The sequence below is a fragment of the Cebus imitator genome, unplaced genomic scaffold (genome assembly GCF_001604975.1).
Source record: "Cebus imitator isolate Cc_AM_T3 unplaced genomic scaffold, Cebus_imitator-1.0 Scaffold181, whole genome shotgun sequence".
NCBI lineage: Eukaryota > Metazoa > Chordata > Mammalia > Primates > Cebidae > Cebus > Cebus imitator.
Window position 1 is genome coordinate 2,343,076 of NW_016107496.1, and position 25,641 is coordinate 2,368,716.

General features: G+C 44.1%; 1 protein-coding gene and 1 pseudogene across 2 annotated transcripts in view; both read left to right on the forward strand.

Moving 5' to 3' along the window:
- The first annotated feature begins 417 nt into the window (after positions 1–417).
- The window catches only part of DIP2B (disco interacting protein 2 homolog B), a 275,455-nt gene continuing 250,231 nt past the window's right edge, over positions 418–25,641 (forward strand). Inside the window, exon 1 of the mRNA XM_037744659.1 lies at positions 418–677. Coding sequence (XP_037600587.1) covers positions 578–677 — 100 coding nt within the window. The 5' untranslated portion in view covers positions 418–577. The remainder of the gene's footprint in view (positions 678–25,641) is intronic.
- LOC108316091 lies at positions 16,949–17,687 on the forward strand (annotated as a pseudogene). Its single transcript, XR_001830177.2, has one exon. The product of XR_001830177.2 is annotated as a 60S ribosomal protein L9-like (transcript).

Here is a 25,641-nt window from a genome sequence, read left to right on the forward strand (position 1 = left end):
AAGCTAAAACTGAAACAGAAACAGAGAGCTCCTGGCATTTGGGACCAAGAGCCACCGTGAAGGAGGTGGCCTGTGATTACGTTTTCATAAATGGGCAGGTATTAATTGATCAGGGGAAATGAAGTAAAGGACACGACAAAGACATACATTGCTAAGTCTAGTATTGGAAAAGTAAGGCCCGGGGCCCCTGAACACTTGCTCGAGAGTGAAAGGTAAATGCTACACACTACTGTGGTAAAGCCGACGGTCCACACCGTGAGCCCATTTCGCGCAGGGAAATTCGGGTGGTGGGCTTGGGCCAGTGGTTCTGGCAGCTCTCCGGTAGAGGGCGACGTAAGCATGCGCGTCCTCAGCCTGACCGGGCTGCGGAGGCGGTGCGTCCTCCCGGCCTAGGGGCGGGGCCGCCGCGCTCACGTGACCTTTGCTCATGGCGGCGGCGGCGGCGGCGGCGGTGGCGGCTGTGCTGGTGGCATTCGGCGGCCGGAGCCGGATCCTGTAGCCGGGTGTGGGCCCGCGTCGGTCCGTCCCTCCTTCGGCCCCCTCTCTTGTCTTCCGGAGTGTGGCTGACGGAGCCGGGATGGCGGAACGAGGCCTGGAGCCGTCGCCGGCCGCGGTGGCGGCGCTGCCGCCTGAAGTGCGAGCGCAGCTGGCAGAGCTGGAGCTGGAGCTCTCGGAGGGTAGGAGCCGGGCGGGGGAGCGGGCGCCCGGGGCCCTGCGGATCGCCGTGACTCGGGAGACAGGTCCCCACCGCGCGCCCTGGTGGCCGTGCGGCAAGGGGAACGAGGGTGCAGAGAACCTGGCCTGGCACTCCACGGCCGTCTTCCCTCGTCTCCCACCCCGCTAAGTGGTTTCCCGTGGCTTTCATTGTTTTCCCTTGGAGGGGGCTAAGTAAGGGGTTGTGGGAGGTCTTCCCGGGCCCACATTGCTTCTGCGCTTCCTGCCCCCCAAACCCGAGACAAAGCTGCGCCCTCCCGCTTCTGCCCGGGCGTCTGGGCAAGGTGGGGTGAGGGGGAGGGCTGCGAGGAGGGTGGCTGACAGCTTTTTCCTCTCCTGTCCCCTTTTCGTGGAGGGCTCCACGCCTTGTTCTAGCCCTGCTTCTCCTTTTCAAAAAGAGAAAGACACATGGGAAATCCGCAGCGGCATTTCTTCTCTCTTTTAACAATGCGAGATGCCTCCCCAGTGACAGGAGTGAGACAGAAGCGGGTGAGCCATTGAGGGTCCTAGGGAGATGAGAAGCAGTGGCATTAACCCAGAGAGATACACGGTGCTGCTTAGACCACCTTTGTCGTAAGAGTTTTTTTTTTTCCTGGTGCCTTGTTATTCGGGCTACATTTTCCGCATCTGGTCACCTTTTGGAGTCTTCGAAGAAGGAAGGAGAAGAGGCTACCGGTTACTTGCAAATCCTGGCCGGCATCCTTTCTTTTGACAATAGATTGGGACAGGGAGGGTTCGATTTATTTTGAGAATTTAAAAAAATGGAATAAATCAAGCCACTGTTATTAGAGAACTCCTTGTACAACAATGAGAGAAACACAGTGCTCTGTTGTGGGCATGTGATCAGGCTTGTTGGGCAGTTGTGATCAGTTCTCTGTAAAGTTCCTGTTTTTATCACTGGCTGCCCCTGAGACAAAAGCAGCATTTTTTCCAAGTCTAATACCAGTACTTTGATTGTGTCTCCAGAGTTGCATATTCTTACTGAGTTCCTTGTAGAAGGCCTTCTTCACTAGCATTTTTCAAGTGGTTCCAAAAACTCTTGATTGGAAAAGAAGACTGTGACCAGCTCCCAGGAGCTTATTAAACATTACATATTGTTTACTTATTAAGGCATTATGGTTCCCTCCCCTCTGAGACTCCTTTACAATGAAAAACCAAAAGTAGACTTGAATGTTATAAATCCTGTTGGGCATTGAAGGAAATAATTATTTTTAATAACCCTTTTTGGTTTTCCCAGTGTGTAGGGAAGTGCTGTTTTTACCTGCACTTAACTACCAACATACAGTTTTTCAATTAATCAGTTGGGAAGTTTTTTGGCCAGCCCAGGCAATCACTGGTATTAGATTAGTTTGTTTCTGTGAAGTGCTTAAGACGATAGGAATCCTTTGGGCTTGTCTGCCCAGTTATACCTTTGGTTGAAATATTCACCAGGTGAACCCATAGACTTGAATAGCTGGGTCTTAATTTGTTTAAATGTAAATTTCTTTAAGTCCCCCCTTTCGAAAATCGACTGGTTTTTTGTATTACCATCAATTCTGTCTCTCAAGATACCTCCTTTTTCTCCTAGACTAAAGCATTGAAATTAAGTCTGTGTTGATTTGCATTAAAATCTGACTTTTTTTTTTTTTTTTTTTTGAGACGAAGTTTCGCTCTTGTTACCCAGGCTGGAGTGCAATGGCGTGATCTCCGCTCACCGCAACCTCCGCCTCCTGGGTTCAGGCAATTCTCCTGCCTCAACCTCCTGAGTAGCTGGGATTACAGGCACGCACCACCATGCCCAGCTAATGTTTTGTATTTTTAGTAGAGACGGGGTTTCACCATGTTGACCAGGATAGTCTCGATCTCTTGATCTCGCGATCCACCCGCCTTGGCCTCCCAAAGTGCTGGGATTACAGGCTTGAGCCACTGCACCCAGCAGCAAAATCTGACTTTTAAAACTGCTATTAGAGAGTAACATATCAGCTAGCTTTGATTAGCCAGAAAAAGAGAGGTTTGCCTGGATGCTTGCGTCAGAGGGAGATTAAAAATAGTTGATTACTTTCACACGGAGAGGGAAATCCTGGAAGCTCCTTATTCTGGGTATATCTGCTTCCAGCTGATTGTTGTTTATGTCTCTGGGTGTTTCTAGACATCTCTAGATGTCTAGAAACATTATGAGGAACTATTTCTAGGACCCACAACTGATTAGCTCACCTCTCTCTCCTTCAGAAAGGTGTGAAACTTCTACAAATTGTGAATGCCAAGGCTTAAACATTTTAAGGACAAGTGCACAGTTTGCTTTCCAATGCAGGATTGTTTTGGTTGGCATATGACTTAGTTTGAATTTGTTTCTCATGGATTTATACTACACTATCCCATATTTTATCTCTTTTAGCAGTGGATGACTCTGGAAAAAATGCAATTGAAAACTTGGGCCTGCAGTGTCAGCGTATTGGTCATGTTTCTTGCTTAAAATACAGGGGATGGTTGACCGGAGAAGTAGATAGACATTAAGAATTCAAGTGAAGTTAAAATAATTCAATAGTCTCCATAGCTATGTAGTATGGTGTTATTTGTGATGTCTGTAGCATATTTGGAACTAAGTTTTATTTGTTTTCCATTTTCTTTCCAGTTACTGCTCTAACAAAAGTACTTTGCTTTTTTTTTTTTTTAATTCTTTTCTTTTGTTCGTTTGTTTTTGAGACAGAGTCTGAAACTGTTGCCCTATTTAAGCTCACGGCAACCTCTGCCTCCCAGGCTCAAGCAGTCCTTCTGTCTCAGCCTCCAGAGCAACTGGGATTACAGGCAAGCACCACTACTGCCCAGCTAATTTTTTTGTATTTATAGTAGAGACGGGGTTTCACCATGTTGGCCAGGCTGGTCTTAAACTCTTGACCTCAAATGATCCACTTGCTTCAGCCTCCCAAAGTGCTGGGATTACAGGGAAGAGTCACTGCTAAAGATGCTTTTAACTATGTATTTATCGTGCCTTTCTGATAATTGGTGCACTCATTTCTCTATTTTAATTCTTTTTAAGGTTCAGGCTGTCATTGGTCCTAACCATAGCAATAATTTGAGCTGTATGCTGTTAAAGAATTTTCTTTGTGCTTGCATGTGTTTTCAGCTGCAGGCTTTGGCCATAGATCAGCCAACTCTGTGCTGAGATGCAGGTTTGTGCCTGCTTTGGGCTGTTTGCCGCAGAGTGTGTTGCAGAGCTGTGTGATGTGTCTGGTGCTTCAGGCAGGTCACCAGGCATCTTCGTGGTTAAAACCTGCTTCTGTCACAAAAAGAACAGCCTGAAACTGTCTGGAAATCATTTAGAAATTGAATTTACAAATAAGGGTAACCTTTTCTATAGATGAGTTGAATAGGTAGAAGGTTTCCGCAAGTATTTATGTGATTGAAATGTTTAATGATCCACGTATATGCTTGACAGTAAGCTCTGTTGTTTGAACTTGTTTATATGGTCTAGTCAAATGTATGCACATCAAATAGCACAAATGGTGAGAATTAATTTGTTTCAGTCTGTCCAATAATACGTTATATTTGTGTAATTGTCTTTCTTTGCATTGTCATTTGAGCTTCACTCACCCCCGACCCTTTCTTTTTTCTTTTTTGGCTTAACAGAAGGGAAACTTGTACTCAGAAACACTGTTTTGTCTAAAGTTACATACCTAATAAGTGCCATTATCCTAAGCTGCCATGTGATGATGACATTGGAATGATTTAAATATCTACACTGTCATTGCACAAGCTGTTAACTAATTTTTACTCTAAGGAAATGCTACAAAGAGTTCTATACCACAGTGTTGATTCTCCCTTTGAAATCTCTTTCAAATCCATCATTTATGCATTCAGTTCAGCAGACATTTATTTTGTGCCTACTGTGTGCAAGTGAGCAGGATACCATGGTAGCTTTCAAGAAGCTCTGAGTCTGGCAGGGAAATCTGAAAAATGTCAACAAAAGAGTGCATGACCATGGTGGAGTTATGTATAGGGGCCGCCTTCTAAGAAAAGAGGAAGCTGTCTGCGTTATCGTTGTTGTGAGAAACAGAAGAGAATTATAAATATGAGATCGGATCGTGTGGCTAGTAGAGCGGGCTGTGATTTAGCCTGTGCAGTTCAGTCACAAGTGCAATGCAAAGAAGAATGTTCCCGTACTTTTGTGGCATGCAGGAAGGAGCTCAAGTCTTTCAGTGTGTGAGAACAGCCCAAAGATGACAACTGGAAAGGTATTTAAGATAAAATAACACTCACAGGAAGGGACCCTCCCTTTTCTTGTTTGAATACTTCTCTGAGCACAAACAACAAACATAGTCCCATCCTCCCTTTCTCCTGCCTGTTTCGTCACGTAGCTCTGTGGTCCTGAAAGCATGGCACAGGGTCTACCATGAAGGTGAAGGGATAAGAGGAGGCTGCTTCCTAGGAATTGCAGTGACTTTTCTTTAGGAGTGGGGCAGAGGTAGGAGAGTTGAAGAGGAAAAGGAAGCGATGCTGGATAAAGATTTTACAGTCTCAGAAAGAGGCAGATAGACTTAAGCCACCATAAAACTGGTCCGTCCCTCCTGCTTTACCTGTCATGGGAAATGGGGCCACTTTTCCAAAATACCTAGCTTAGTCATAGATTCATAGGATACACCTTTATCAGAAAGTTCTGTCTAAGCAGTTGTAACACTTGATGCTAGGAGTTATTTTATTTATTTATTTATTTTTTTTGGAGACGGAGTTTCGCTCTAGTTACCCAGGCTGGAGTGCAATGGCGCAATCTCAGCTCACCGCAACCTCCGCCTCCTGGGTTCAAGCAATTCTCCTGCCTCAGCCTCCAGAGTAGCTGGGATTACAGGCGCGTACCACCATGCCCATCTAATTTTTGTATTTTTAGTGAAGACGGGCTTTCACCTTGTTGTCCAGGATGGTCTTGATCTCTTGACCTCGTGATCCACCTGCCTCAGCCTCCCAGAGTGCTGGGATTATAGGCGTGAGTCACCGCACCCGGAGATGCTAGGAGTATTAAGGAAAGCAGGAATGTAGATTTTTAAATAACCAAGAATGTGCATTATCTAAGCGATCTGCCTCCGGAACTTGCGTGTGTGTTTTTGGTGGGCAGCAGCTCATCATCAGGATTACTGTCAGAGCCTGTGACACATTCCTTTGAAAACCCTCATGGTGACAGATTTCAATTCTTTGAGGGTAGAGTTTCATTTATAGGTCACTTGGAATCAAGTAGAGAAAAGCTGGTTGAAATTCTTTTGGAGCCCAAACTAGTTGTGACTGAAAAAACTAGAGTGATTATAAACTGATTTTAGTTGTGATTGTCAAAAAATCAGAATGATTGTAAACTGGTTTTGAGGGAGGTTCCAGAAGAGAAGTTACACATTCACTGGAAGAATGATTCACCTTATTGAAAAGAGTGACTTGTTTGGATACCCTTGTTCTGGTGTGTATTTTGAAAAATTAATCTTGTTGTTTGACAGCCCCATGGCATTGAGCTAGATTTTTGAATAAGATAAATCATTAACCTGTCACACTTAGCTCAGCCCTTGGTTCTGACGTTCTGTCCTAGCCTCTGTAAGACTTAGCACCTCAGGGTTGAAAGTTCAGATGACTGACTAAAAATAGGGCTTTCATACTATATTTGTGTTATAATTACTAGAGTTCTCCATGGTTCTCTCATGTGACTAATTCAGGGATACGCTTTGAAATGCCCCTTCTTCCTTGTCTGCACAGTCTCTGATAATTCTTCCTTTTTTTTTTCAGACGAGTTTCCCTCTGTTGCCCAGGCTGGAGTGCAGTGGCATAATCTAGGCTCACAACCTCCACCTCCTGGGTTCAAGCGATTCTCCTGCCTCAGCCTTCCTAGTAGCTGGGATTGTAGGTGCCTGCCACCATGCCCAGCTAATTTTTATATTTTTAGTAGAGATGGGGTTTCACCATGTTGTCCAGGCTGGTCTCAAACTCCTGACTTCAGGTGATCCACCTGCTTCGGCCTCCCAAAGTGCTGGGATTACAGGAGTGAGCCACCGCGCCCAGCCTCAATGTAAGCTCTTATAGAGGTCCTTCGTATCTGAAAGTGATTTTAAATAACTCCCAACCATTTATTTCTTATGTTGTTTTAGGAGTATGATAAATTTTTGGTCACTTCAATTTGAATTGAAAAATAAAGGCTCTGTCTTGGGGACTTGATTTTTGGCATGAGACATTTTTGTGTGATCATTTGAGAGGCAGCATTTTGACATGATGGGCCTGGGTTGAAGTTCTGGCTGTATCATTTATTAGCTCTGTGACTTTGGACAAACTGTCTAACCTCCCAAGTATGAGTTTCTTCAACGCTTAAAAAAGGGATGACGCCCTTCTTAGAGCTGTAAGGAGGTTTAAAGTAAGATAACAGAAAAGCTGAGTGTAGTATGGCATGCAGTGAGCACTCAGCATGTGTAATCTTTACTGCTGCTGATAGTGAATGGATGCACAGAGCCTAGAGAATTGGCAGTTTTTAATATCTTGTGTTACTTAGTAGAATAAGTTAATATATGAAGTGATGAATGGAATCAATTTGTGATATATTTTTTAAAAGTAAGGCTTCCGTCCATCATCAGTTATTCCTGTCGGCACCTATACCCTTAGCCCAGCACATGCTGGGTCACTGCCAGTAGTTGACTAGAGCAGAAGAAGACTGACTGGTGTGTTTCATACAGACATCTCACATATGTACATTTCTGAGCCTGTAGGTTCAGGCAAATGGCTGTGACATGTAAGCTTGGTTTCTGAGACTTAGCATATACAAGCTATGAAAAGGCACATATGGATGTTTAGAACCTTCAGAAACTATGGGTTTTACTCTTGTCTTATGCCCCACTTGTCCTCAGTGAATACATCCTTTTAGTTTCTCCTTCAAAAGTTTTCCGGCTGGGTGCGGTGGCTCACACCTGTGATCCCAGCACTTTGGGAGGCTGAGGAGGGTGGATCACCTCAGGTCAGGAGTTTGAGACCAGCCTGGCCAACATGGCAAAGTACTACTGAGTATTTTGACTTCCAATTTCAGACTGCAGAGAACCTGCTGGATTTGGAATCTCTCTCTGCAGCATTGTACACTGTGGACCATTCTTTTTTTTTTTTTTTTTTTGAGGCAGAGTCTCGCTCTGTTGCCCAGGCTGGAGTGCACTGGCATGATCTTGGCTTACCACAACCTCCACCTCCCAGGTTCAAACGATTCTGCTGTCTCGGCCTCCCAGGTATCTGGGACTACAGGCACGTGCTACCATGCCCAGCAAATTTTTGTATTTTTAGTAGAGACAGGGTTTCACCATGTTGGCCAGGCTGGTCTTGAACTCCTGACCTTATGATCCACCGCCTCGGCCTTCCAAACTGCTGGGATTATAGGCGTGAGCCACCGCGCCTGGCCTGGACCATTGTCTTTATGAAACTCTCCCCTTCCTAACCTTTGTGACATAGTTTCCTTCTGGCTTCTTAACTCTTCTTGTCCTCTCTGGGGTTTCTTCTCTTTCTCCTGATGAGGGTATTCCTTGGATTTGTGTCTGCTCTTTACCTCACTTTACATATACTTGCTGAGTAATCTCATCTGTGCCCAGGACCTCAGCTGTCATGGCTGCGCAGATGGTATCTGCAGTCTGTATCTGTAGCCCTGATTTTCCTCTACTGTAGACATTCCATTGGTTCCCCCATACTAACTTAATAAGTCTAAAACAACTCCGTTTCAACTTCCTCCCCCACCCCTGCCCCTATCTCCCTGCTTCACAGATGCTTCTATTTCAAATGTCTGTTTACTATCTCCATCCATTTCTGTTGCTATGACAAAATACCTTAGACTTGGTAAATTATATGTGATAGAAATTTATTTATTTATTTATTTATTTATTTTTTTTGAGACGGAGTTTCGCTGTTGTTGCCCAGACTGGAGTGCAATGGCACGATCTCGGCTCACCGCAGCCTCCGCCTCCTGGGTTCAGGCAATTCTCCTGCCTCAGCCTCCCGAGTAGCTGGGATTACAGGCATGCACCATCATGCCCAGCTAATTTTTGTATTTTTAGTAGAGACGGGGTTTCACCTTGTTGACCAGGATGGTCTCGATCTCTCGACCTCGTGATCCACCCGCCTCGGCCTCCCAAAGTGCTGGGATTATAGGCGTGAGCCACCGCGCCCAGCCGTGATAGAAATTTATTGCTTACAGTTTGGAAGCTAGGAAGTCAAAGATCAAGAAGTCAGAAGATTTATTGTCTGTTGAGAGCCTGTTCTCTGCTTCAAAAATGGCACCTTCTTGCTGCATCCTGGCATGGTGGGAGGGGCAGACAGACTCCCTCAAGCTTCTTTTGTTTTTTTGTTTGTTTGTTTGTTTTTTGTTTTTTGGGACGGAGTTTCGCTCTTGTTACCCAGGCTGGAGTGCAATGGCGCGACCTCGGCTCACCGCAACCTCCGCCTCCTGGGTTCAGGCAATTCTCCTGCCTCAGCCTCCTGAGTAGCTGGGATTACAGGCACGCGCCACCATGCCCAGCTAATTTTTTGTATTTTTAGTAGAGACGGGGTTTCACCGTGTTGACCAGGATGGTCTCGATCTCTTGACCTCGTGATCCACCCGCCTCGGCCTCCCAAAGTGCTGGGATTACAGGCTTGAGCCACCGCGCCCGGCTCAAGCTTCTTTTATAAGGGCACTAAACCTGTTCACTAGCACTTCTCTTTCATGACCAAGTTACCTCCTAAAGGCCCCATATCTTATATGTGTGTTTGTGTGTGTATATATATGTAAACGTATGTGTGTATGTGTGTGTATATATGTATATAGAGAGAGAGAGAGAGAGAGAGAGGGAGTGTCTTGCTTCTCACCAAGGCTGGAGTGCAGTGGTGAGATCATAACTCACAGTAGCCTTGAATTCCTGGGTTTAAGTGATCCTCCCAAGCAGCTGGGATTACAGGCGTGTGCCACCGCACGTAACTAATTTTTTTTGAGTCTCACACTCTCACCCACGCTGTAGTGCAGTGGCGCAATCTTGGCTCACTGCAATCTCTGCCTCCTGGGTTCAAGCAATTCTCATGCCCCAGCCTCCTGAGTAGTTGGGACTACAGGTGTGCACCACCATGCACAGCTAATTTTTTTGTATTTTTCACCACGTTGGCCAGGATGGTCTCGATTTCCTGACCTCGTGATCCACCCACCTTGGCCTCCCAAAGTGCTGGGATTACAGGTGTGAGCCACTGCACCCAGCCTAATTTTTAATTTTTTGTGAAGACAGGTCTCGTTATGTTTCAAACGCTGGTCTCAAACCCCTGGCCATGAATAGTAGTCCTGCCTTGGCCTCCCAAAGTGCAGGGGTTATGAGTGTGAGCCACAGCACCTGGACCCCATCTGTTAATACTATCACACTGGGGATTAAGTTCCAATATAGGAATTTTTGGGGTACACTGACAGACCATAGTAACTTACTGAAGTCAAAAAATTAAGAGTCATCCTTATATTCCAAAAAAAAGAATTAAAAAAATTTTTTAAAAAAATTGAGATGAGGCCGGGCGCGGTGGCTCAAGCCTGTAATCCTAGCACTTTGGGAGGCCGAGGCGGGTGGATCACGAGGTCAAGAGATCGAGGCCATCCTGGTCAACACGGTGAAACCCCGTCTCTACTAAAAATACAAAAAACATTAGCTGGGCATGGTGGCGTGTGCCTGTAATCCCAGCTACTCAGGAGGTTGAGGCAGGAGAATTGCCTGAACCCAGGAGGCGGAGGTTGCAGTGAGCCGAGGTCGCGCCATTGCACTCCAGCCTGGGTAACAAGAGCGAAACTCCGTCTCAAAAAAAAAAAAAAAAATTGAGATGAGGTTTTGCAGTGTTTCCCAGACTGGTCTCACTCTTGAGCTAAAGTGATCCACCTGCCTTGACCTTCCAAAGTGCCAAGATTACAGGTGTGAGCCACCTTGCCCAGTGAGCCATCTTCTAATGGATCACTGAGTCTTGTTTCTACTTCTGCTTCTCCATACCATTCCATTGTTTGTTCAGGCACTAATTTCTTGCTCTGACTAATGAGGTAGTCTCCTAACTCATCTGCCTGTCTCAATCTCTTCTCCTTTCAGCATGTCCTTCTCTGTCCTGTCATTGATTAATCATTCTGAAACACAAACCTAATTGTGTTCTTTTCCCTGTTTAAAACTTTTCCTTGGCTTCTCGCATTCACAGGATAAACTCGAAGCATCTTTCTTTGTATATCAAGACCTCCCTGCCTTTTTAACCTCGTTTCCTGCTCTGTCTATATTTTTTCTCTGCTCTCTAGCCATGCCAGATGACTTGCACTTCCCTGAGTGCACTGTGCTTTTTTTCACTTCTGTGCTTTTGTATACATTGCCATTCTCTAAAATATCCACTCTGGCATGTTCTTCCCCTTTTTTTTGCCTGGTTAACTTCTGTTCCATTCAGTTTCCTGTGAGAAGCCAGCTTTTTCTAAGCTCCCTTAAGAACTTAAGTCTCTGTATAAGTAGTCATCAGTTATTGAGAGTTTATGATGTAATAGATCCTGTGCTTAGCACTTCATATACCTTGCCTGGCCAGTAACTAGGTGCTGAATACATAGCTCCTATATCATGATGATGAGGGAACTGAGGTAGCAAAAAGCACCTGAACATTGCATCCAGTGTATCTTCCCACCTGTAGTTACACATTTTTCCGTAAGGTAGCATTCTGGATGAATGGCAGTGGGAAGGAGCACTGAATTTGGGTGTCATGCCGAATTGTGTTCACACCCTGAATGGTCCTGGGCAAGTCTTTTTTTTTGAGATGGAGTCTCTTTCTTGCTCCCCAGGCTGGAGTGCAATGGCACGATCTCAGCTCACTGCAACCTCTGCCTCCTGGGTTCAAGCGATTCTTCTGTCTCAGCCTCCCAAGTAGCTGGTGCTGCAGGCGCCTGCCACCATGTCCGGCTAATTTTTGTCTTTTGTATTTTAGTAGAGACGAGGTTTCATCATGTCGCCCAGGCTAGCCTCAACCTCCTGACCTGAGATGATCCGCCCACCTTGGCCTTCCAAAGTTCTGGGATTATAGGCATGAGCCACTGTGCCTGGCCCTTGGGCAAGTCTTTGAAATGTGTTTCTAATCTTAACTCCTAGAGATAGGTGTGCAGTTTCTGTGCAGTGTGCTGGTATTGGAAACCAAGTCTGTTTGATTCTAAGCCCTGTGGTGTTTCCACACTGCCATTTGACCACCATCTCCCTGAATTTTATTTCAAGTAGTTTTGGCAGAATTATCTTCCATCTTAACTGGTATGTCTCGTTTTCCTTAGGATACAGCTTCTGGTTTTTTGTTTGTTTGTTTTTTGAGACAGGGTGTTGCTCTGTCCTCCAAGCTAGAGTGCAGTGGCATGATCTTAGCTCACTGCAACCTCAGACTCCTTTGCACAAGCAAAGTAACTGGGATACTAGCAAAGTAGCTTATCCAAGTAGCTGGGATAACAAGTCCGTGTCACTATGCTTGGCTGATTTTTTATTTTTTGTGGAGATGGGTCTTGCTTTGTTGCCCAGGCTGGTCTTGAACTCTTGGGCTCAAGCATTCCTCCTACCTTGGCTGCCCAAAGTGCTGGGATTACAGGCATGAACCACTGCACCCGGCCATAGCTTCTGTCTTTATTTTTTGGGGGGTAGGGCTGCCTGGAGGGAGGAGAATTGGAATGTTCTATTTTATTCTTAGAGAAATAGGTAAAGGGGTGTAATTTGTTATTTCTCACCATGCTTTGCAGGAATCAGAGGGGTTAACACTCTACTCTGTAGATTCTATTTGGAGGGTTTCCATCATACCAGCATAATTGCTGGCAAGATGTGACTTTCATTTCTTCTTCTTATTTTTAGAGATGGGGTCTCATTGTATTGCCCAGGCTGGTCTTGAACTCCAGGGCTCAAGTGAACCTCCCACCTTGGCCTCCCAAAGTGTTGTGATTACAGGCATGAGCCACCATGCTGGGCCTCTTTTATTTCTTAAAAAAAAGTGAAAAATGAAAAATATTAAGATCATCTATAAAGTAAGAGGTAATTTTATGTACTTGTCTTTTGCCGGGTAGTTACTTTTTCTTCCTTGAATTGAGATGGAGATGATGAGAAGCTGAAAGGGGAAACTTGGGATGATAATATTTTGGATGCTACACAGGACAGCCCTAAATGAAAATCCACAGGTCTAGCATCTTTGAAAGGTCTGTGTTATGAACAGGCCTTGAGTTTCTGGGCTACTGATGCAGGGTTATACTTACATTGTGGTGCAGAAAGAGTTTTTAGTCTTTTTTCCCCGTAGAATATTTCATGTTTAATGTAAAAATCAATGTATAAATGAATGTAGATGTTTCCTTGAATGACATGTGCTTTAATTGGTTTTTCTTGGAGTTATAATTTTTTTTTTTTTTTTTTTTGTAAAGGAATAGTGCTCTAATACTCTTTATATTTAGAGGACTGTTGCTTTTAGGGATACATTAAAGGATCTGCAGGGTTTTTTTTTCTTTCTAAGGATGTAGGATCATATTCTCATAAGTTAATCATAGGCCAGAACTTGTGGCTTTTGATTTAGTTAAGGCATGAATAAATTTTATAGTGCTGACCAGTCTTGTCATTAAATCTCCTTTTAAAGAAATGAGCCTGGCCGGGTGCGGTAGCTCACACCTGTAATCCCAGCACTTTGGGAGGCCAAGGCAGGCGTATCACCGAGGCAGTCGGGAGTTTGAGACCAGCCTGACCAACATGGAGAAACCCCGTCTCTACTAAAAATACAGAATTAGCTGGGCATGGTGGTGCATGTCTGTAATTCCAGTTACTCGGCAGGCTGAGGCAGGAGAATCATTTGAACCCGGGAGGCAGAGGTTGCAGTGAGCCGAGATCGTCCCATTGCACTCCAGCCTTGGCAATCGGAATGAAACTCCATCTCAAAAAAAAAAAAAAAACTCAAACTCAAAAAAAAAAAAAAAACCCCAGCAGGAATTATTAGGTAGAAGCTTCTGAGCTTTTGATAGTTCCTTGTTTAGCAAATCTGTGACAAAGGCCTGAAGGCACTGTCTTAAAATTTTAAGGAGTCATTCTTGATTTATTAGACTTCCTCTCTGGTTTGGAGAAACTTTCATTTTTAAGTTGAAGATGTAGAAAAAGCAGTGGTATGAGTTTTCCTCCCATAGTCCTTTGCTTGTTTTTCTTCAAGGAGACCAAGAGAAGTACTAGAAAATGAACTTCCTGTTAAAAAAACAACTTCTCCATTTGTCGGTTCTCTGAGCTCTGATTTCTAATGTTACTCCTATATCATAGCTATTTTAAAAATTATCTTAAAGTTAGGAAATTATCATTTGTATAAATATTCTCATCTCCCCTAAGTAAGCTGCTTGAGGACAGCACACAGTGTCCTTTAGTGTAAATGCTTTTCAGTTCAGCTAGTGAACAAATCTAGATTATGCCATCAATCTCCTATCTTTTTTTTTTTTTTTTTTTTTCTAGTATCTGACACTTTTCTATTACAGTCGTAGGGGTTTCCTCACTCTTGACAAGCTCATTCCCATCTCTGCATTTGTAGTGAGTATTTTCCCTGTCAGGACTGCTTTTTCTATCAAAATCCAACCCTTGTTTTAAGGCCTGGCTGATGTTCCTCTCATCATGAAACCTGCTGACTGCTTTAGTCCATATTAATCTCTTCTATTTTTAGACTATTGTTATATTCAGCAATAGTTTTAACACTTAATTTACCACTATTTGTTTCATTTATGTTATTTTTACCTTCTCAGACCTTAGGCCTTTTTTTTTTTTTTTTTTTAGACAGAGTCTTGCTCTGTTGCCCAGGGTGGAGTGCAGTGGCATGATCTCGGCTCACTGCAACCTCCATCTCCTGAGTTCAAGTGATTCTCCTGCCTCAGCCTCCTGAGTAGCTGGGATTACAGGTGCCTTTTACCACCATGCCCAGCTAATTTTTGTATTTTTAGTAGAGATGAGGTTTTTCTGTGTTAGCAAGGCTAGTCTTGAACTCCTGACTTTAAGTGATCTGCCCCCCTTGGCCTCCAAAAGTATTGGGATTACAGGTGTGAGCTACTGTGCCTGGCTTAATTTTTGTCTTTTTTTGTAGAGATGGGGTTTTGCCATGTTGCTTAGGCTTCTTGAACTGCTGGGCTCAAGAGATTCACCTGCCTTGGCCTCCCAGAGTGTTGAGATTATAGCGTGAGTCACCATGTCCAGCTTCCAAACACTTTTTTTTCTTTTTTCGAGATGAAGTCTCACTCTGTCACCCAATCTGGACTGCAGTGGTGTGATCTCCGCTCACTGCAACCTCTGCCTCCCGGGTTCAAGCGATTGTTCTGCCTCAGCCTCCTGTGTAGCTGGGATTACAGGTGCCTGCCACCATGCTCGGCTAATTTTTTTATATATATGCTTTTTAGTAGAGATGGGGTTTCACTACGTTGGCCATGCTGGTCTTGAACTCTTGACCTAGTGATCCACTTGCCTTAGCCTCCTGAAGTGTTGGGATTACAGGTGTGAGCCACCATGCCTGGCCAAATTTTTTATTTTATTATTATTATTATTATTATTATTTTTGGGGGACGGAGTTTCGCTCTTGTTACCCAGGCTGGAGTGCAATGGCACGATCTCGGCTCACCGCAACCTCCGCCTCCTGGGTTCAGGCAATTCTCCTGCCTCAGCCTCCTGAGTAGCTGGGATTACAGGCACGCACCACCATGCCCAGCTAAGTTTTTGTATTTTTAGTAGAGACGGGGTTTCACTGTGTTGACCAGGATGGTCTCGATCTCTTGACCTCGTGATCCACCCGCCTCGGCCTCCCAAAGTGCTAGGATTACAGGCTTGAGCCACCGCGCCCGGCCTATTTTATTACTTCTTTAAGATGGAATCTTGCTCTGTCACCCAGGCTGGAGTGCAGTGGCACAATCTTGGCTTACTGCAACCTCCACCTCCTGCATCAGCCTCCTGGGCAGCTGGGATTTCAGGCATGTGCCACCACTCCTGGCTAATTTTTGTATTTTTAGTAGAGACGGGGTTTTAACCATACTTGTCAGACTGGTCTTGAACTCCTGACCCTGTTTAGTAGAGACCAGGTTTTACCATATTGGTCAGGCTGGCCTCGAACTCCTGAGGTCCACTTGCTTCGGCCTCCCAAAGTGCCGCGATTACAGGCATGAGCCACTATGCCCAGCCACATTTTTTTAAAAAGTAAAGATTAATATAAACAAATAAGATAATTTATCTGGTTATTGCAGTTGAGGGTCTCGGAAGGTGGGAATCTATCCAAGCAGCTTGGGGTACAAGGTGGGAACAAGCGCTGGAAAGGACTTTCATTGCAGGGTGCACACGTACATACCCACGCTCACTTAGACTGGGACAATGAAATGTGCCAGTTCACATAACGAACACATATTTGGGATATAGGGGAAACTAGAGTACCCGGAGAAAACCCACACAGACACGGGGAGAACGTGCAAACTCCACGCAGACAATGGCCCTGAATGGGAATTGATTTTTTTTTTTCCTTCTCAACCTCTTTATAGCATAACATTGAGTAAAATAATGTTATTTGAGGTCCTACTTGTATATACATAGTATATATTGAGAATGACAAGGATTGTGTAGTAGAAATGCTAAGTAAGGATCCTTGAACTAGAAGAAACGTATTCCAAAAGAAAACCTAGTCCTCTGAATGAAGGATTCCCAATGATTTCACAGAACTCAGATGTTGGACAGGGTAATGTGGGTGGTAGATGGGAAGTAAAAGCATTCTTTGTTGCCACTTGGATATTGGCAGTGGAAGAATGGAATTTAACTGTATTGGTGAGGACAAAAATATTTTATTTATAAAAGTGTTAAAAATTATACTTCCTAGAATATATTTGGGAAAAAGAGAAAAATTATAAAATACTTAAATATTGCAAGAAAGACATACGATCTGTATGAAGAAAATTGTAAAACTTTAAGGATATAAAAGCAGTATCTGAAAAAATGGAAATAGATGCAGTTGTTCCTCTGTCCATGGGGGATTGGACTCTCTTCGGTTACCAAAACCCGAGGGTGCTCAAGTCTCGGCTAAAAAGTGGCATAGTATTTGTGTGTAAGTTAAGCACATCCTCCTGTATACTTTAAATCATCTCTAGATTACTTATAGTACCTAGTACAGTGAAAATCCTATGTTGGCCGGGTGTGGTGGCTCATGCCTGTAATCCAAGCACTTTGGAGGCCAAGGCGGGCGGATCACCTGAGGTCGGGAGTTCAAGACCAGCCTGACCAACATGGTGAAACCCCGTCTTAAAAAAAAAAAAAAAAGGTTCCTTCTTTGCTGCGTTTACTGCGAGAATGAAGACCATTCTCAGCAATCAGACTGTCGACATTCCAGAAAATGTCGACATTACTCTGAAGGGACGCACAGTTATCGTGAAGGGCCCCAGAGGAACCCTGCGGAGGGACTTCAATCACATCAATGTAGAACTCAAGTCTTCTTGGAAAGAAAAAAAAGAGGCTCCGGGTTGACAAATGGGGGGTAACCGAAAGGAACTTGCTACCGTTCGGACTATTTGTAGTCATGTACAGAACATGATCAAGGATGTTACGCTGGGCTTCCGTTACAAGATGAGGTCTGTGTATGCTCACTTCCCCATCAATGTCGTTATCCAGGAAAATGGGTCTCTTGTTGAAATCCGAAATTTCTTAGGTGAAAAATACATCCGCAGGGTTCGAATGAGACCAGGTGTTGCTTGTTCAGTATCACAAGCCCAGAAAGATGAATTAATCCTTGAAGGAAATGACATTGAGCTTGTTTCAAATTCAGCGGCTTTGATTCAGCAAGCAACAACAGTTAAAAACAAGGATATCCGGAAATTTTTGGATGGTATCTATGTCTCTGAAAAAGGAACTGTTCAGCAGGCTGATGAGTAAGACTTTAGAGTTGTCCAGCTACAGAAACACAAGATGCCTATCATAGCTAAGACCTGCTTGTGATACTTAAATGATGCAATAAAAGACCTATTAATTTGGAAAAAAAAAAAAAAAGAAAAAAAGAAAATGCTATGTCAATAGTTGTTATGCTGTATTGTTTATAGAGTGATGACAGGAAAAAAATTCTGTACATATTAAGTACAGATGCTTTTTTCTCAACAAATATTTTCAGTCCTAGGTTGGTTGAATCCATGGATGTGGAACCCAAGGATATGGAAGGCCCAACTGTACCATATGAGAAGACTGATATATAAAAATTTAGTGGAAATCCAATTAGAGCTCTAATGGAAGATTCTTCAGGAATAGAGAATTAGATAAAGTGATCTTAGTGTTCACATGGAAGAAAGAATAGCTAAGAAAATTTAGAAACAGAATAGTGAGGTGATACTTGCCTTACCATATATTAAAACAGATTCTAAAGTCACTGTATTCAAAGCAGTATGGTATTAGCTTTCAAATAGGATGAATGAACAGAATACTGTCCCCAGATTCTTAGATATATATATGGGAAAAACAATTATGTGTGAAAATATACACATTGTATTAGCTTAGTTCAGTTGTCTTCCCAATTTCCTGAAATTAGAAAAGATTTTAAAATAAGTCGACTAGGACTCCATAGGACATCAGAATACTGAACTTGCTGATACTCTGTTTATCCTGTCAAGAAGAGTACCCTGGAGCCAGAAAGAAAAGCCCCTTTCTGCAATGCCTTTCCAGTGCCCTCTGCAGACAGGCAAAGCTTAATATCATGGCAGCTGGCAAAGGAAAAATACTTAAAGGGCCCATCTCAGTTTTCACAGAGCAGTGAGGGTATATTTGGAGCTGAAAGGCCGTAAAGTGATAATTAACACATTCTTGATTCCTCTCTTTCCTTTAGCCCACCTCTACATATCAAGTCCATCAGTGAGTCTTTTGGTACTACCTTGAGAATATATTATAAATCTATTTCTCTCCTTCCCAAGTCACTGCTGATCATGCCCAAGTCGTCACATCTCTTGCTTCTTTAGCTCCTTACCTGGTGGTGTCCCAGCCTTCTTCTCTCTAACCCATTTTCCACATAGCAGGTAGGGAGCTTTTTAAACTGCAAATTAGGTCATATTACTTCCCTGCTTTACGTTGTCTTTAAAATATAATTCAAATATCTTTCCATAGCCTACACGACCTACACGGTACTGACTCCTCATCTTTTCCCCTCACCCATTGTGCTTCAGCTACATTGGCTGACTCTTCTTTCTCTTTTCCTTCCTCCCTTTTCTCCTTCCCTGTTCTTCTCTCTCTTCTCCTTCTGTCTCCCTGCCTCCCTCCATCCTCCCCTTTCTCCCTTCCCTCTTCCTTTTTTTATTTAGCTGGTGTTTATTGAGTGCCCACTATGTGCCACATAGATGCAGGTGATATACAGCAGTGATTAACATGACAAAACCCCTCCCCTTGGGGGCTTACTCTGTAGGTGTAGACAGAGAATAACAAGTAATATGTATTGCTTGTCAGATGGTAAAAATTTACTATTATTTTTTGAGACAGGGACTTGCTCATTCTGTCACCCAAGTTGGAATGTAGTGGTGTGATCATGGCTCACTGCAGCTTCCTCCTCCTGGGCTCAAGTGATCCTCCTCCCGGGCTCAAGCGATCCTCCTTCCCCTCAGCCTCCTGAGGAGCTAGGACTCCAGGCATGTGCCACCTTGCCCACCTAATTTTTATTTTTTTGTAGAGACAGGGTCTTGCCATGTTTCCCAGACTGGCCTCAAACTCTTGGGCTTGAGCAGTCCTCCTGCCTTGGTGCCCTGCAAAGTGTTGGGATTACAGGTGTGAGCCCCTGTGCCTGGCCATATGGTAAAAATTTCCATGGAGAAAAAGCAGCAAGAGGGATAGAGAATACTGGTAGGAGGTTAGTGGGCACAGTTTAAAAGAGGGAAGTCATCATGAGATGATACTTTGAACAAAATAATGAGGCATTCCTTTTCTTCCTTGAACTCCCCATACTTGTTGCTGCCTCTAGGTCCTCCCCCTTTTTTTTTCTAGGTCCCTTTTATTTGAGACAGGGTCTCACTCTCTTGCCCAGGCTGGAGTACAGTGGCGTGCATGGAGCTCACTGCAGCCTTGACCTCCCAAGTGGCGTGCATGGAGCTCACTGCAGCCTTGACCTCCCAAGCTCGAGCAATCCTCCCACCTCAGCCTCCCTAGTAGCTGGGACTGCAGGCTTGCACTATCACACCTTGCTAATTTTTTTATATTTTGTAGCTACGGGGTCTCACTATGTTGCCAGGCTTGTCTTGAACTCCTGGGCTCAAGCCATCCTCCCACCTTGGCTTCTCAAAGTCCTGGGGTTATAGGCATGAACCACCATGCCTGACCACCTCTATGTCTTGTTCCTTGCCTTTCTTCAGCCTGGAATGTTCTGCTTCAACTTTGTCTCAGTTCAGAGTTAATCTCCTTAGAGATACCTTCCCTGGTGCTGGGCGCAGTGGCTTATGTCTGTAATCCCAGCACTTTGGGAGGCCGAGGCAGGTGGATCACCAGATCAGGGGATCAAGATCATCCTGGCCAACGTGGTGAAACCCCGTCTGTACTAAAATACAAAAAATTAGCTGGGCATGGTGGTGCACGCCTGTAGTCCCAGCTGCTTGGGAGCTGAGTCAGGGGAATCGCTTGAACTGAGAGGTGAAGATTGCAGTGAGATGAGATCACCCCACTGCACTCCAGCCTGGGCAACAGAGTGAGACTCTGTCTCAAAAAAAAAAAAAAAAAAAAAAGAAGATAACTTCCCTGTCCTCCAAGGTTAAATTAGCAACCCTTCCCATCATTCTTCATCTCAGCACTCTCCTTTAGTTTCTTTTTTTCCTGTTTAAAATTTTCTAACTAATACTAACATTTGACATGATCTTGTTCATAAATTTATTAATATTATTGGATTCCTCCCCAGTACAATGTTTGTTTTTTGAGTGCAGAGACTTTACTGTCTTGTTCCCTGCTGTCTCTCTAGTGCCTAGAATAGAAGACTCTCAATAGACACTTGTTCAGTGAACAAATGGACTTTGCAGGGAGAAGATTCCAATGGGATTCTTTACATGGTGGCAGCTTTAAAGAGTAAAGAAGTGTAGGCTCTGTCCCCAGGGTCTCTGCCAGGAAGGAAAGGGGATCCCTGTGGAAGCTGGTGAGAGCTGCAGCTCAGGGGCCTATGTGTTTCGTGGCATTTGGTTAGTTTTTAATGTTCACTTGTTTGTTTTCCCCGTGTTTTCCTCGCTATGTGCCCTCTGATTTTTACACGTGACTTTTACACTTAGATGATAGGTAACAACTTTCCATTTCTTCAGTCCACCTGACTATGTGGCTTATCCAATTCATTTGGTATTTATTATGCAAATACTTTCAGAATACACAGCTCCAAGCCTGGGACAGTGCTTGCGTGAGAGCTGGAGCTGTGTGCCTCTGCTCCCTGAATGGGAGGCAGACACTTCTCATTTTTTTGTGCGCTTTGCACATGCATTGGTTCCCTTTTTCCTCTGTCTTAACCAAATGTAGTATCCGTAGGGTCTGCTCTGAAGCATAAGTTGATTAGGTGGGTTTTTCTGTAGACCAGACATTGTAAGAAACCAAAACCAGTTTTGTTTTGGTTTAACTGGTCCTGGTTGGAAAAAAACTGAATATTTCACATGCCTGGTTTTTCAACATCTTTTCTTGGCTACATTACATCTTTGGTAAAATGTTGGAAAGCCATGGAAGTGGAATAATTAGCCATATGGCAAATATTGGTTTTCTTGAACCAAGTCAGACCTTTGGTCAGTTTATTCTAGTTTATGCAAACAGTGTGGCCAACTGCTAAGGACATTCATGGGCTGTGCATAACATGTCCAACTGTACACACAGAATATTTATCTCTTAGGTCCTACCCACGTTCTCTCTGGTCGCTTTGACTACCTATATCTAAGATACTGTTCAGACACTAAATTAATTGTAATTTTGCACATAGGAAAATAACAAAAATCTTATTTACTTATTATAATATTGTGAACTTCAGATTTATCTTTATGGCTGAGAGATAGAACTTGTGAAACATCTTAATAACTAAGATTATCCTTGGCCGACAGCACTTAAGGAGGCTGAGGCAAGAGGATCGCTTGAGGCCAGAAGTTCAAGATCAACCTGGGCACCATAGTGAGACCCTGTCTCTAGCCTGGTATTATGGTGTGCACCTGTAGTCCCATCTACTTTGGAGTTGAGGCTGCAGTGAGCTATGGTCATGCCACTATACTCCAGGCTGGGCAATAGAGGAAGACCACATCTAAAAAAAAAAAAGATTATCCTGTTTCAGTAAAGATTAGAAGAAACATGATTAAAATGATTATTAAATGTTAAAACATGATTGAAATCATTAAAATGTTAATTAACAGAAAATCACCATTGTTAGAAGCATATTTGCTCAGAATCCTGAATTTGATTTATCTTCTTTTTCTTACAATTGCATTTGTGGAGAAAAATGCTTTTCATTAGAGTTGGAAATGCCTTCTTTTTTTTTTTTTTTTTTGAGACAGTCTTGCTCTGTCACCCAGGCTGGTATGCAGTGGTGTAATCACGGCTCACTGCAGCCTTGACCTCCCAGGCTCAGGTGATCCATCCACCTCAGCCTCCCAGGTAGCTGAGACTAAAAGCATGCACCACCATGCCCAGCTAATTTTTAAATTTTTTGTAGAGATGGGCTTTTGCCACATTGTCTAGGCTGGTCTTGAACTCTTGGACTCAAGCGAACTGCCCACCTCAGCCTCCAAAGGTGTTGGGATTATAGGCATAAGCTACCATGCCGGACCCTTATTATTTTTTTGGGTAGTCAGATTTAGTATCACAATCTCCTCATCCATAAAATGAGGATGATAATAGTATCCACATTGTAGGATTGACAGAAGCACTGGACCAGTTATTATATAAAAGTATACTTTGGGAGGATGAATTGGCCGGATTTCTTGGGGCCAGGTGTTCAAGACCAGCCTGGCAGCATAATGAGACCTACTTTCTTTCTTTTTTTTTGAGTTGGAGTCTTGCACTGTCACCCAGGCTGCAGTGCAGTGGCACGATCTTGGCTCACTGCAACCTCTGCTTCCCAGGTTCAAGCAGTTCTCTGCCTCAGCCTCCTAAGTAGCTGGGATTACAGACCCTTGCTACCATGCCTGGCTAATTTTTTTTTGTATATTTAGTAGACACGGGGTTTCACCATCTTGGCCAGGCTAGTCTTGAACTCCTGACCTCGTGATTCACCCACCTTGGCCTCTCAAAGTGATGGGATTACAGGTGTGTGCCACAGTGCCTGGCTAAGACCTGCTTTCAAAAAAAAAAGCAAAAGTATAGTGGTTAGTATAGTGCTTGGCATATGGGAAGCACTATAAGTCTATTATGCTGCTGTATTATTTTATATTTCCAAACATTCATCCATGCAGAAGTTGTGATTAGTGAGGAGTATAACCGGGCATATGGACCTAAATTTGTTTTCCAGCTTTATCTAAAGCAGGATGATAGTTAAAGCCGTAAGAATAGATGAGTTCACCTAGAAAAGAGGGCTTAGAGTGAACAGAGAAGAGTATTTCAAATAGAATCCTAAGAAATGCTAACATGGACAGAGGAAAAGAAAGCTTGCAGAGATGGCTGCAAAGACATAGCTGTAGGTTTAGCAAGAAACCTAGAGAAGGAAAGTTAGGAGAGTTGGGGGCTGGGAAGACAAGAGAGAGAATGACCAAATATTGCTGCAAACAAAAGAATGGTTAAGCATTAAGGTGGATTTGTTAGATTTAGCCACAAAATGGTTTATGATTATGAACTTGGTGAGAGTGGTTTTAAGGCTATGGTGTTAGGATCAGAAGCCAGAGATTATAATGGGTTACGAGATGATTGGGAGGAAATGGATAAGTTTCAAAAACAAAACAAAACAACTTTTGGTAAGTTTGACTGTGGTTAGGAAGGGCAGGACATGGCAGTACTTTCTTTTTAATTTTTTTTTGAAACGGAGTCTCTCTCTGTTGCCAATCTGGAGCGCAGTGGCGCGATCTTGGCTGACTGCAGCCTCCGTCTCCTGGGTTCAAGTGATTCTTCTGTCTCAGCCTCTTGAGTAGCTGGGACTACAGGCATGCGCCACCACACCCAGCTCATTTTTGTATTTTCAGCAGAAACGGGTTTTACTATTTTGGCCAGGGTGGTCTTGGTCTTATAACCTCATGATCCTTCTGCCTCAGCTCCAAATTACTGTGATTACAGGTGTGAGCCACTGTGCCCGGCCAAGAGCACTTTCCTGTAGTTATTTCGGGGGAATATAGGATACTGTAATAACTAGCCAGATGTGGTGGCATGCGCCTGTAGTCCCAAAATAGTCCCAGTTACTCAGGAGGCTGAGGTGGGAGAATACCTGAACCCAGGGAGATTGAGGCTGCAGGGAGCTGTGATTGCACCATTGCAACTCTTGCCTGGGCAACAGAGTGAGACCCTGTCTTAAAAAAAAAATACTGTAAACAGTATCTTTATTGCATAATAAATGTCATAAAGATAAAGTGTGTCGGGGGAGACCCCATAAGTGCTGAGGCAGGAGCCAGAAGCCTCAGCCTATTTCCATATAAATAATGAAGAAAGTAACTAGAAATATAACTGTAGTAGTTATTAGTTATTTGTAGGTCATCCTAATTCTTTTACTAATGCCTCTCAGGCTGGAAGTGTGAACCTGGGGTGACATTGTGAAAGGAATGACCCTAAGGCAAGATGCTCTAAGCCCTCTGTCAGGCCCGTGTAACGGCTGCTGGTGGGCGCCTCGGCTGTGCGGCAGCGCCAGCTCTGGGAAAGCACCCACTGTTTAGGCAGCTAGGGAAGGAGACGTCCAAGATAGCCAAGACATCTCCTTCCTCGGGGGAGTGAGGAGAAAACTCTACTCCTCTGAGCTCTTGTGGTGGCTTGGCGGCTGTCAGGGAGGCGTGCAGACATCCGGGGGCTTAATTGTCTCTCTGTGGTGCTGTGCTTCAGTGGTCACGTTCCACGTCTACTCTCATGTTCTACTTCTGCACGTGGTTCCTTTTTTCTTAGAAGAGATAATCAGTAAGAATAATATAAATCTTAATGTCTTTGTTCTTTCTTGACAAGTATGGAAAAGTGCTGACGCATTATGCCCCTTACCTCATCTCGGTTGCTGGAAAGCCTTGGGCGCCACCTATGTGACACGTGATGTTCTTGACCTTATCACTGACCACCAGCGCCATGCCCTACCTACCCTGCCCCCAGCTTTGCACCATGCCCTACCTACCACTGCCCTCAGCTTTGTACTCAATAAAAGAGCGTCCAGGCACTCGGGGCCACTGCTGAACTCTGCACTTTGGTTGGCAGTGGACCCCTGGGCCCAAACTCTCTTTTCTCTATCTCTGTTTCTTGTGTTTTTTATTTCTACAATTTCTTGTCTCCACACCAGCAGAGAAGGGCTCACAGGACCCTGTAGGGCTGGACCCTACAATAAAGGAGACATGTTCAAGTACTTGAAGGTGCTTAGGTGGAGGGCATTAGTGTACATGTAGTATTCTGGGAAGGACTGTCATATGCTATCATTTGGGCTCAGATTTAACAGTGGAATAGGAGTTTGGTGAGTTGACAGACGAGGGGATGAGGGTACTTTAGATTTGGAGAAAGACATGGATTTGTGAATCATTGAAGCATGTTTGAGGAACTATGATGATTTAGTCACTGCTAGAACACAGAATGTAAGCTCAGCAAGTCTAGTGAGCCAGGACAGTGGTTAGGGCTGAGAGCATGGCAAGGGGTGGGGTGTGCCTCGTGGCTGCACCCATAGAATCTTAAATTTTATCCTGTAGGTCTTTGCTTCCCAATGGGGATTTGTATTGGTATGCCAGGGGTACTCAAAGCTACAATACAAAAATTAGCCAGTTGTGGTGGCACGTACCTGTAATACCAGCTACTCAGGAGGCCAAGGCAGGAGAATCGCTTAAACCCAGGAGGTGGAGGTTGCGGTGAGCCGAGATCGCACCACTGCACT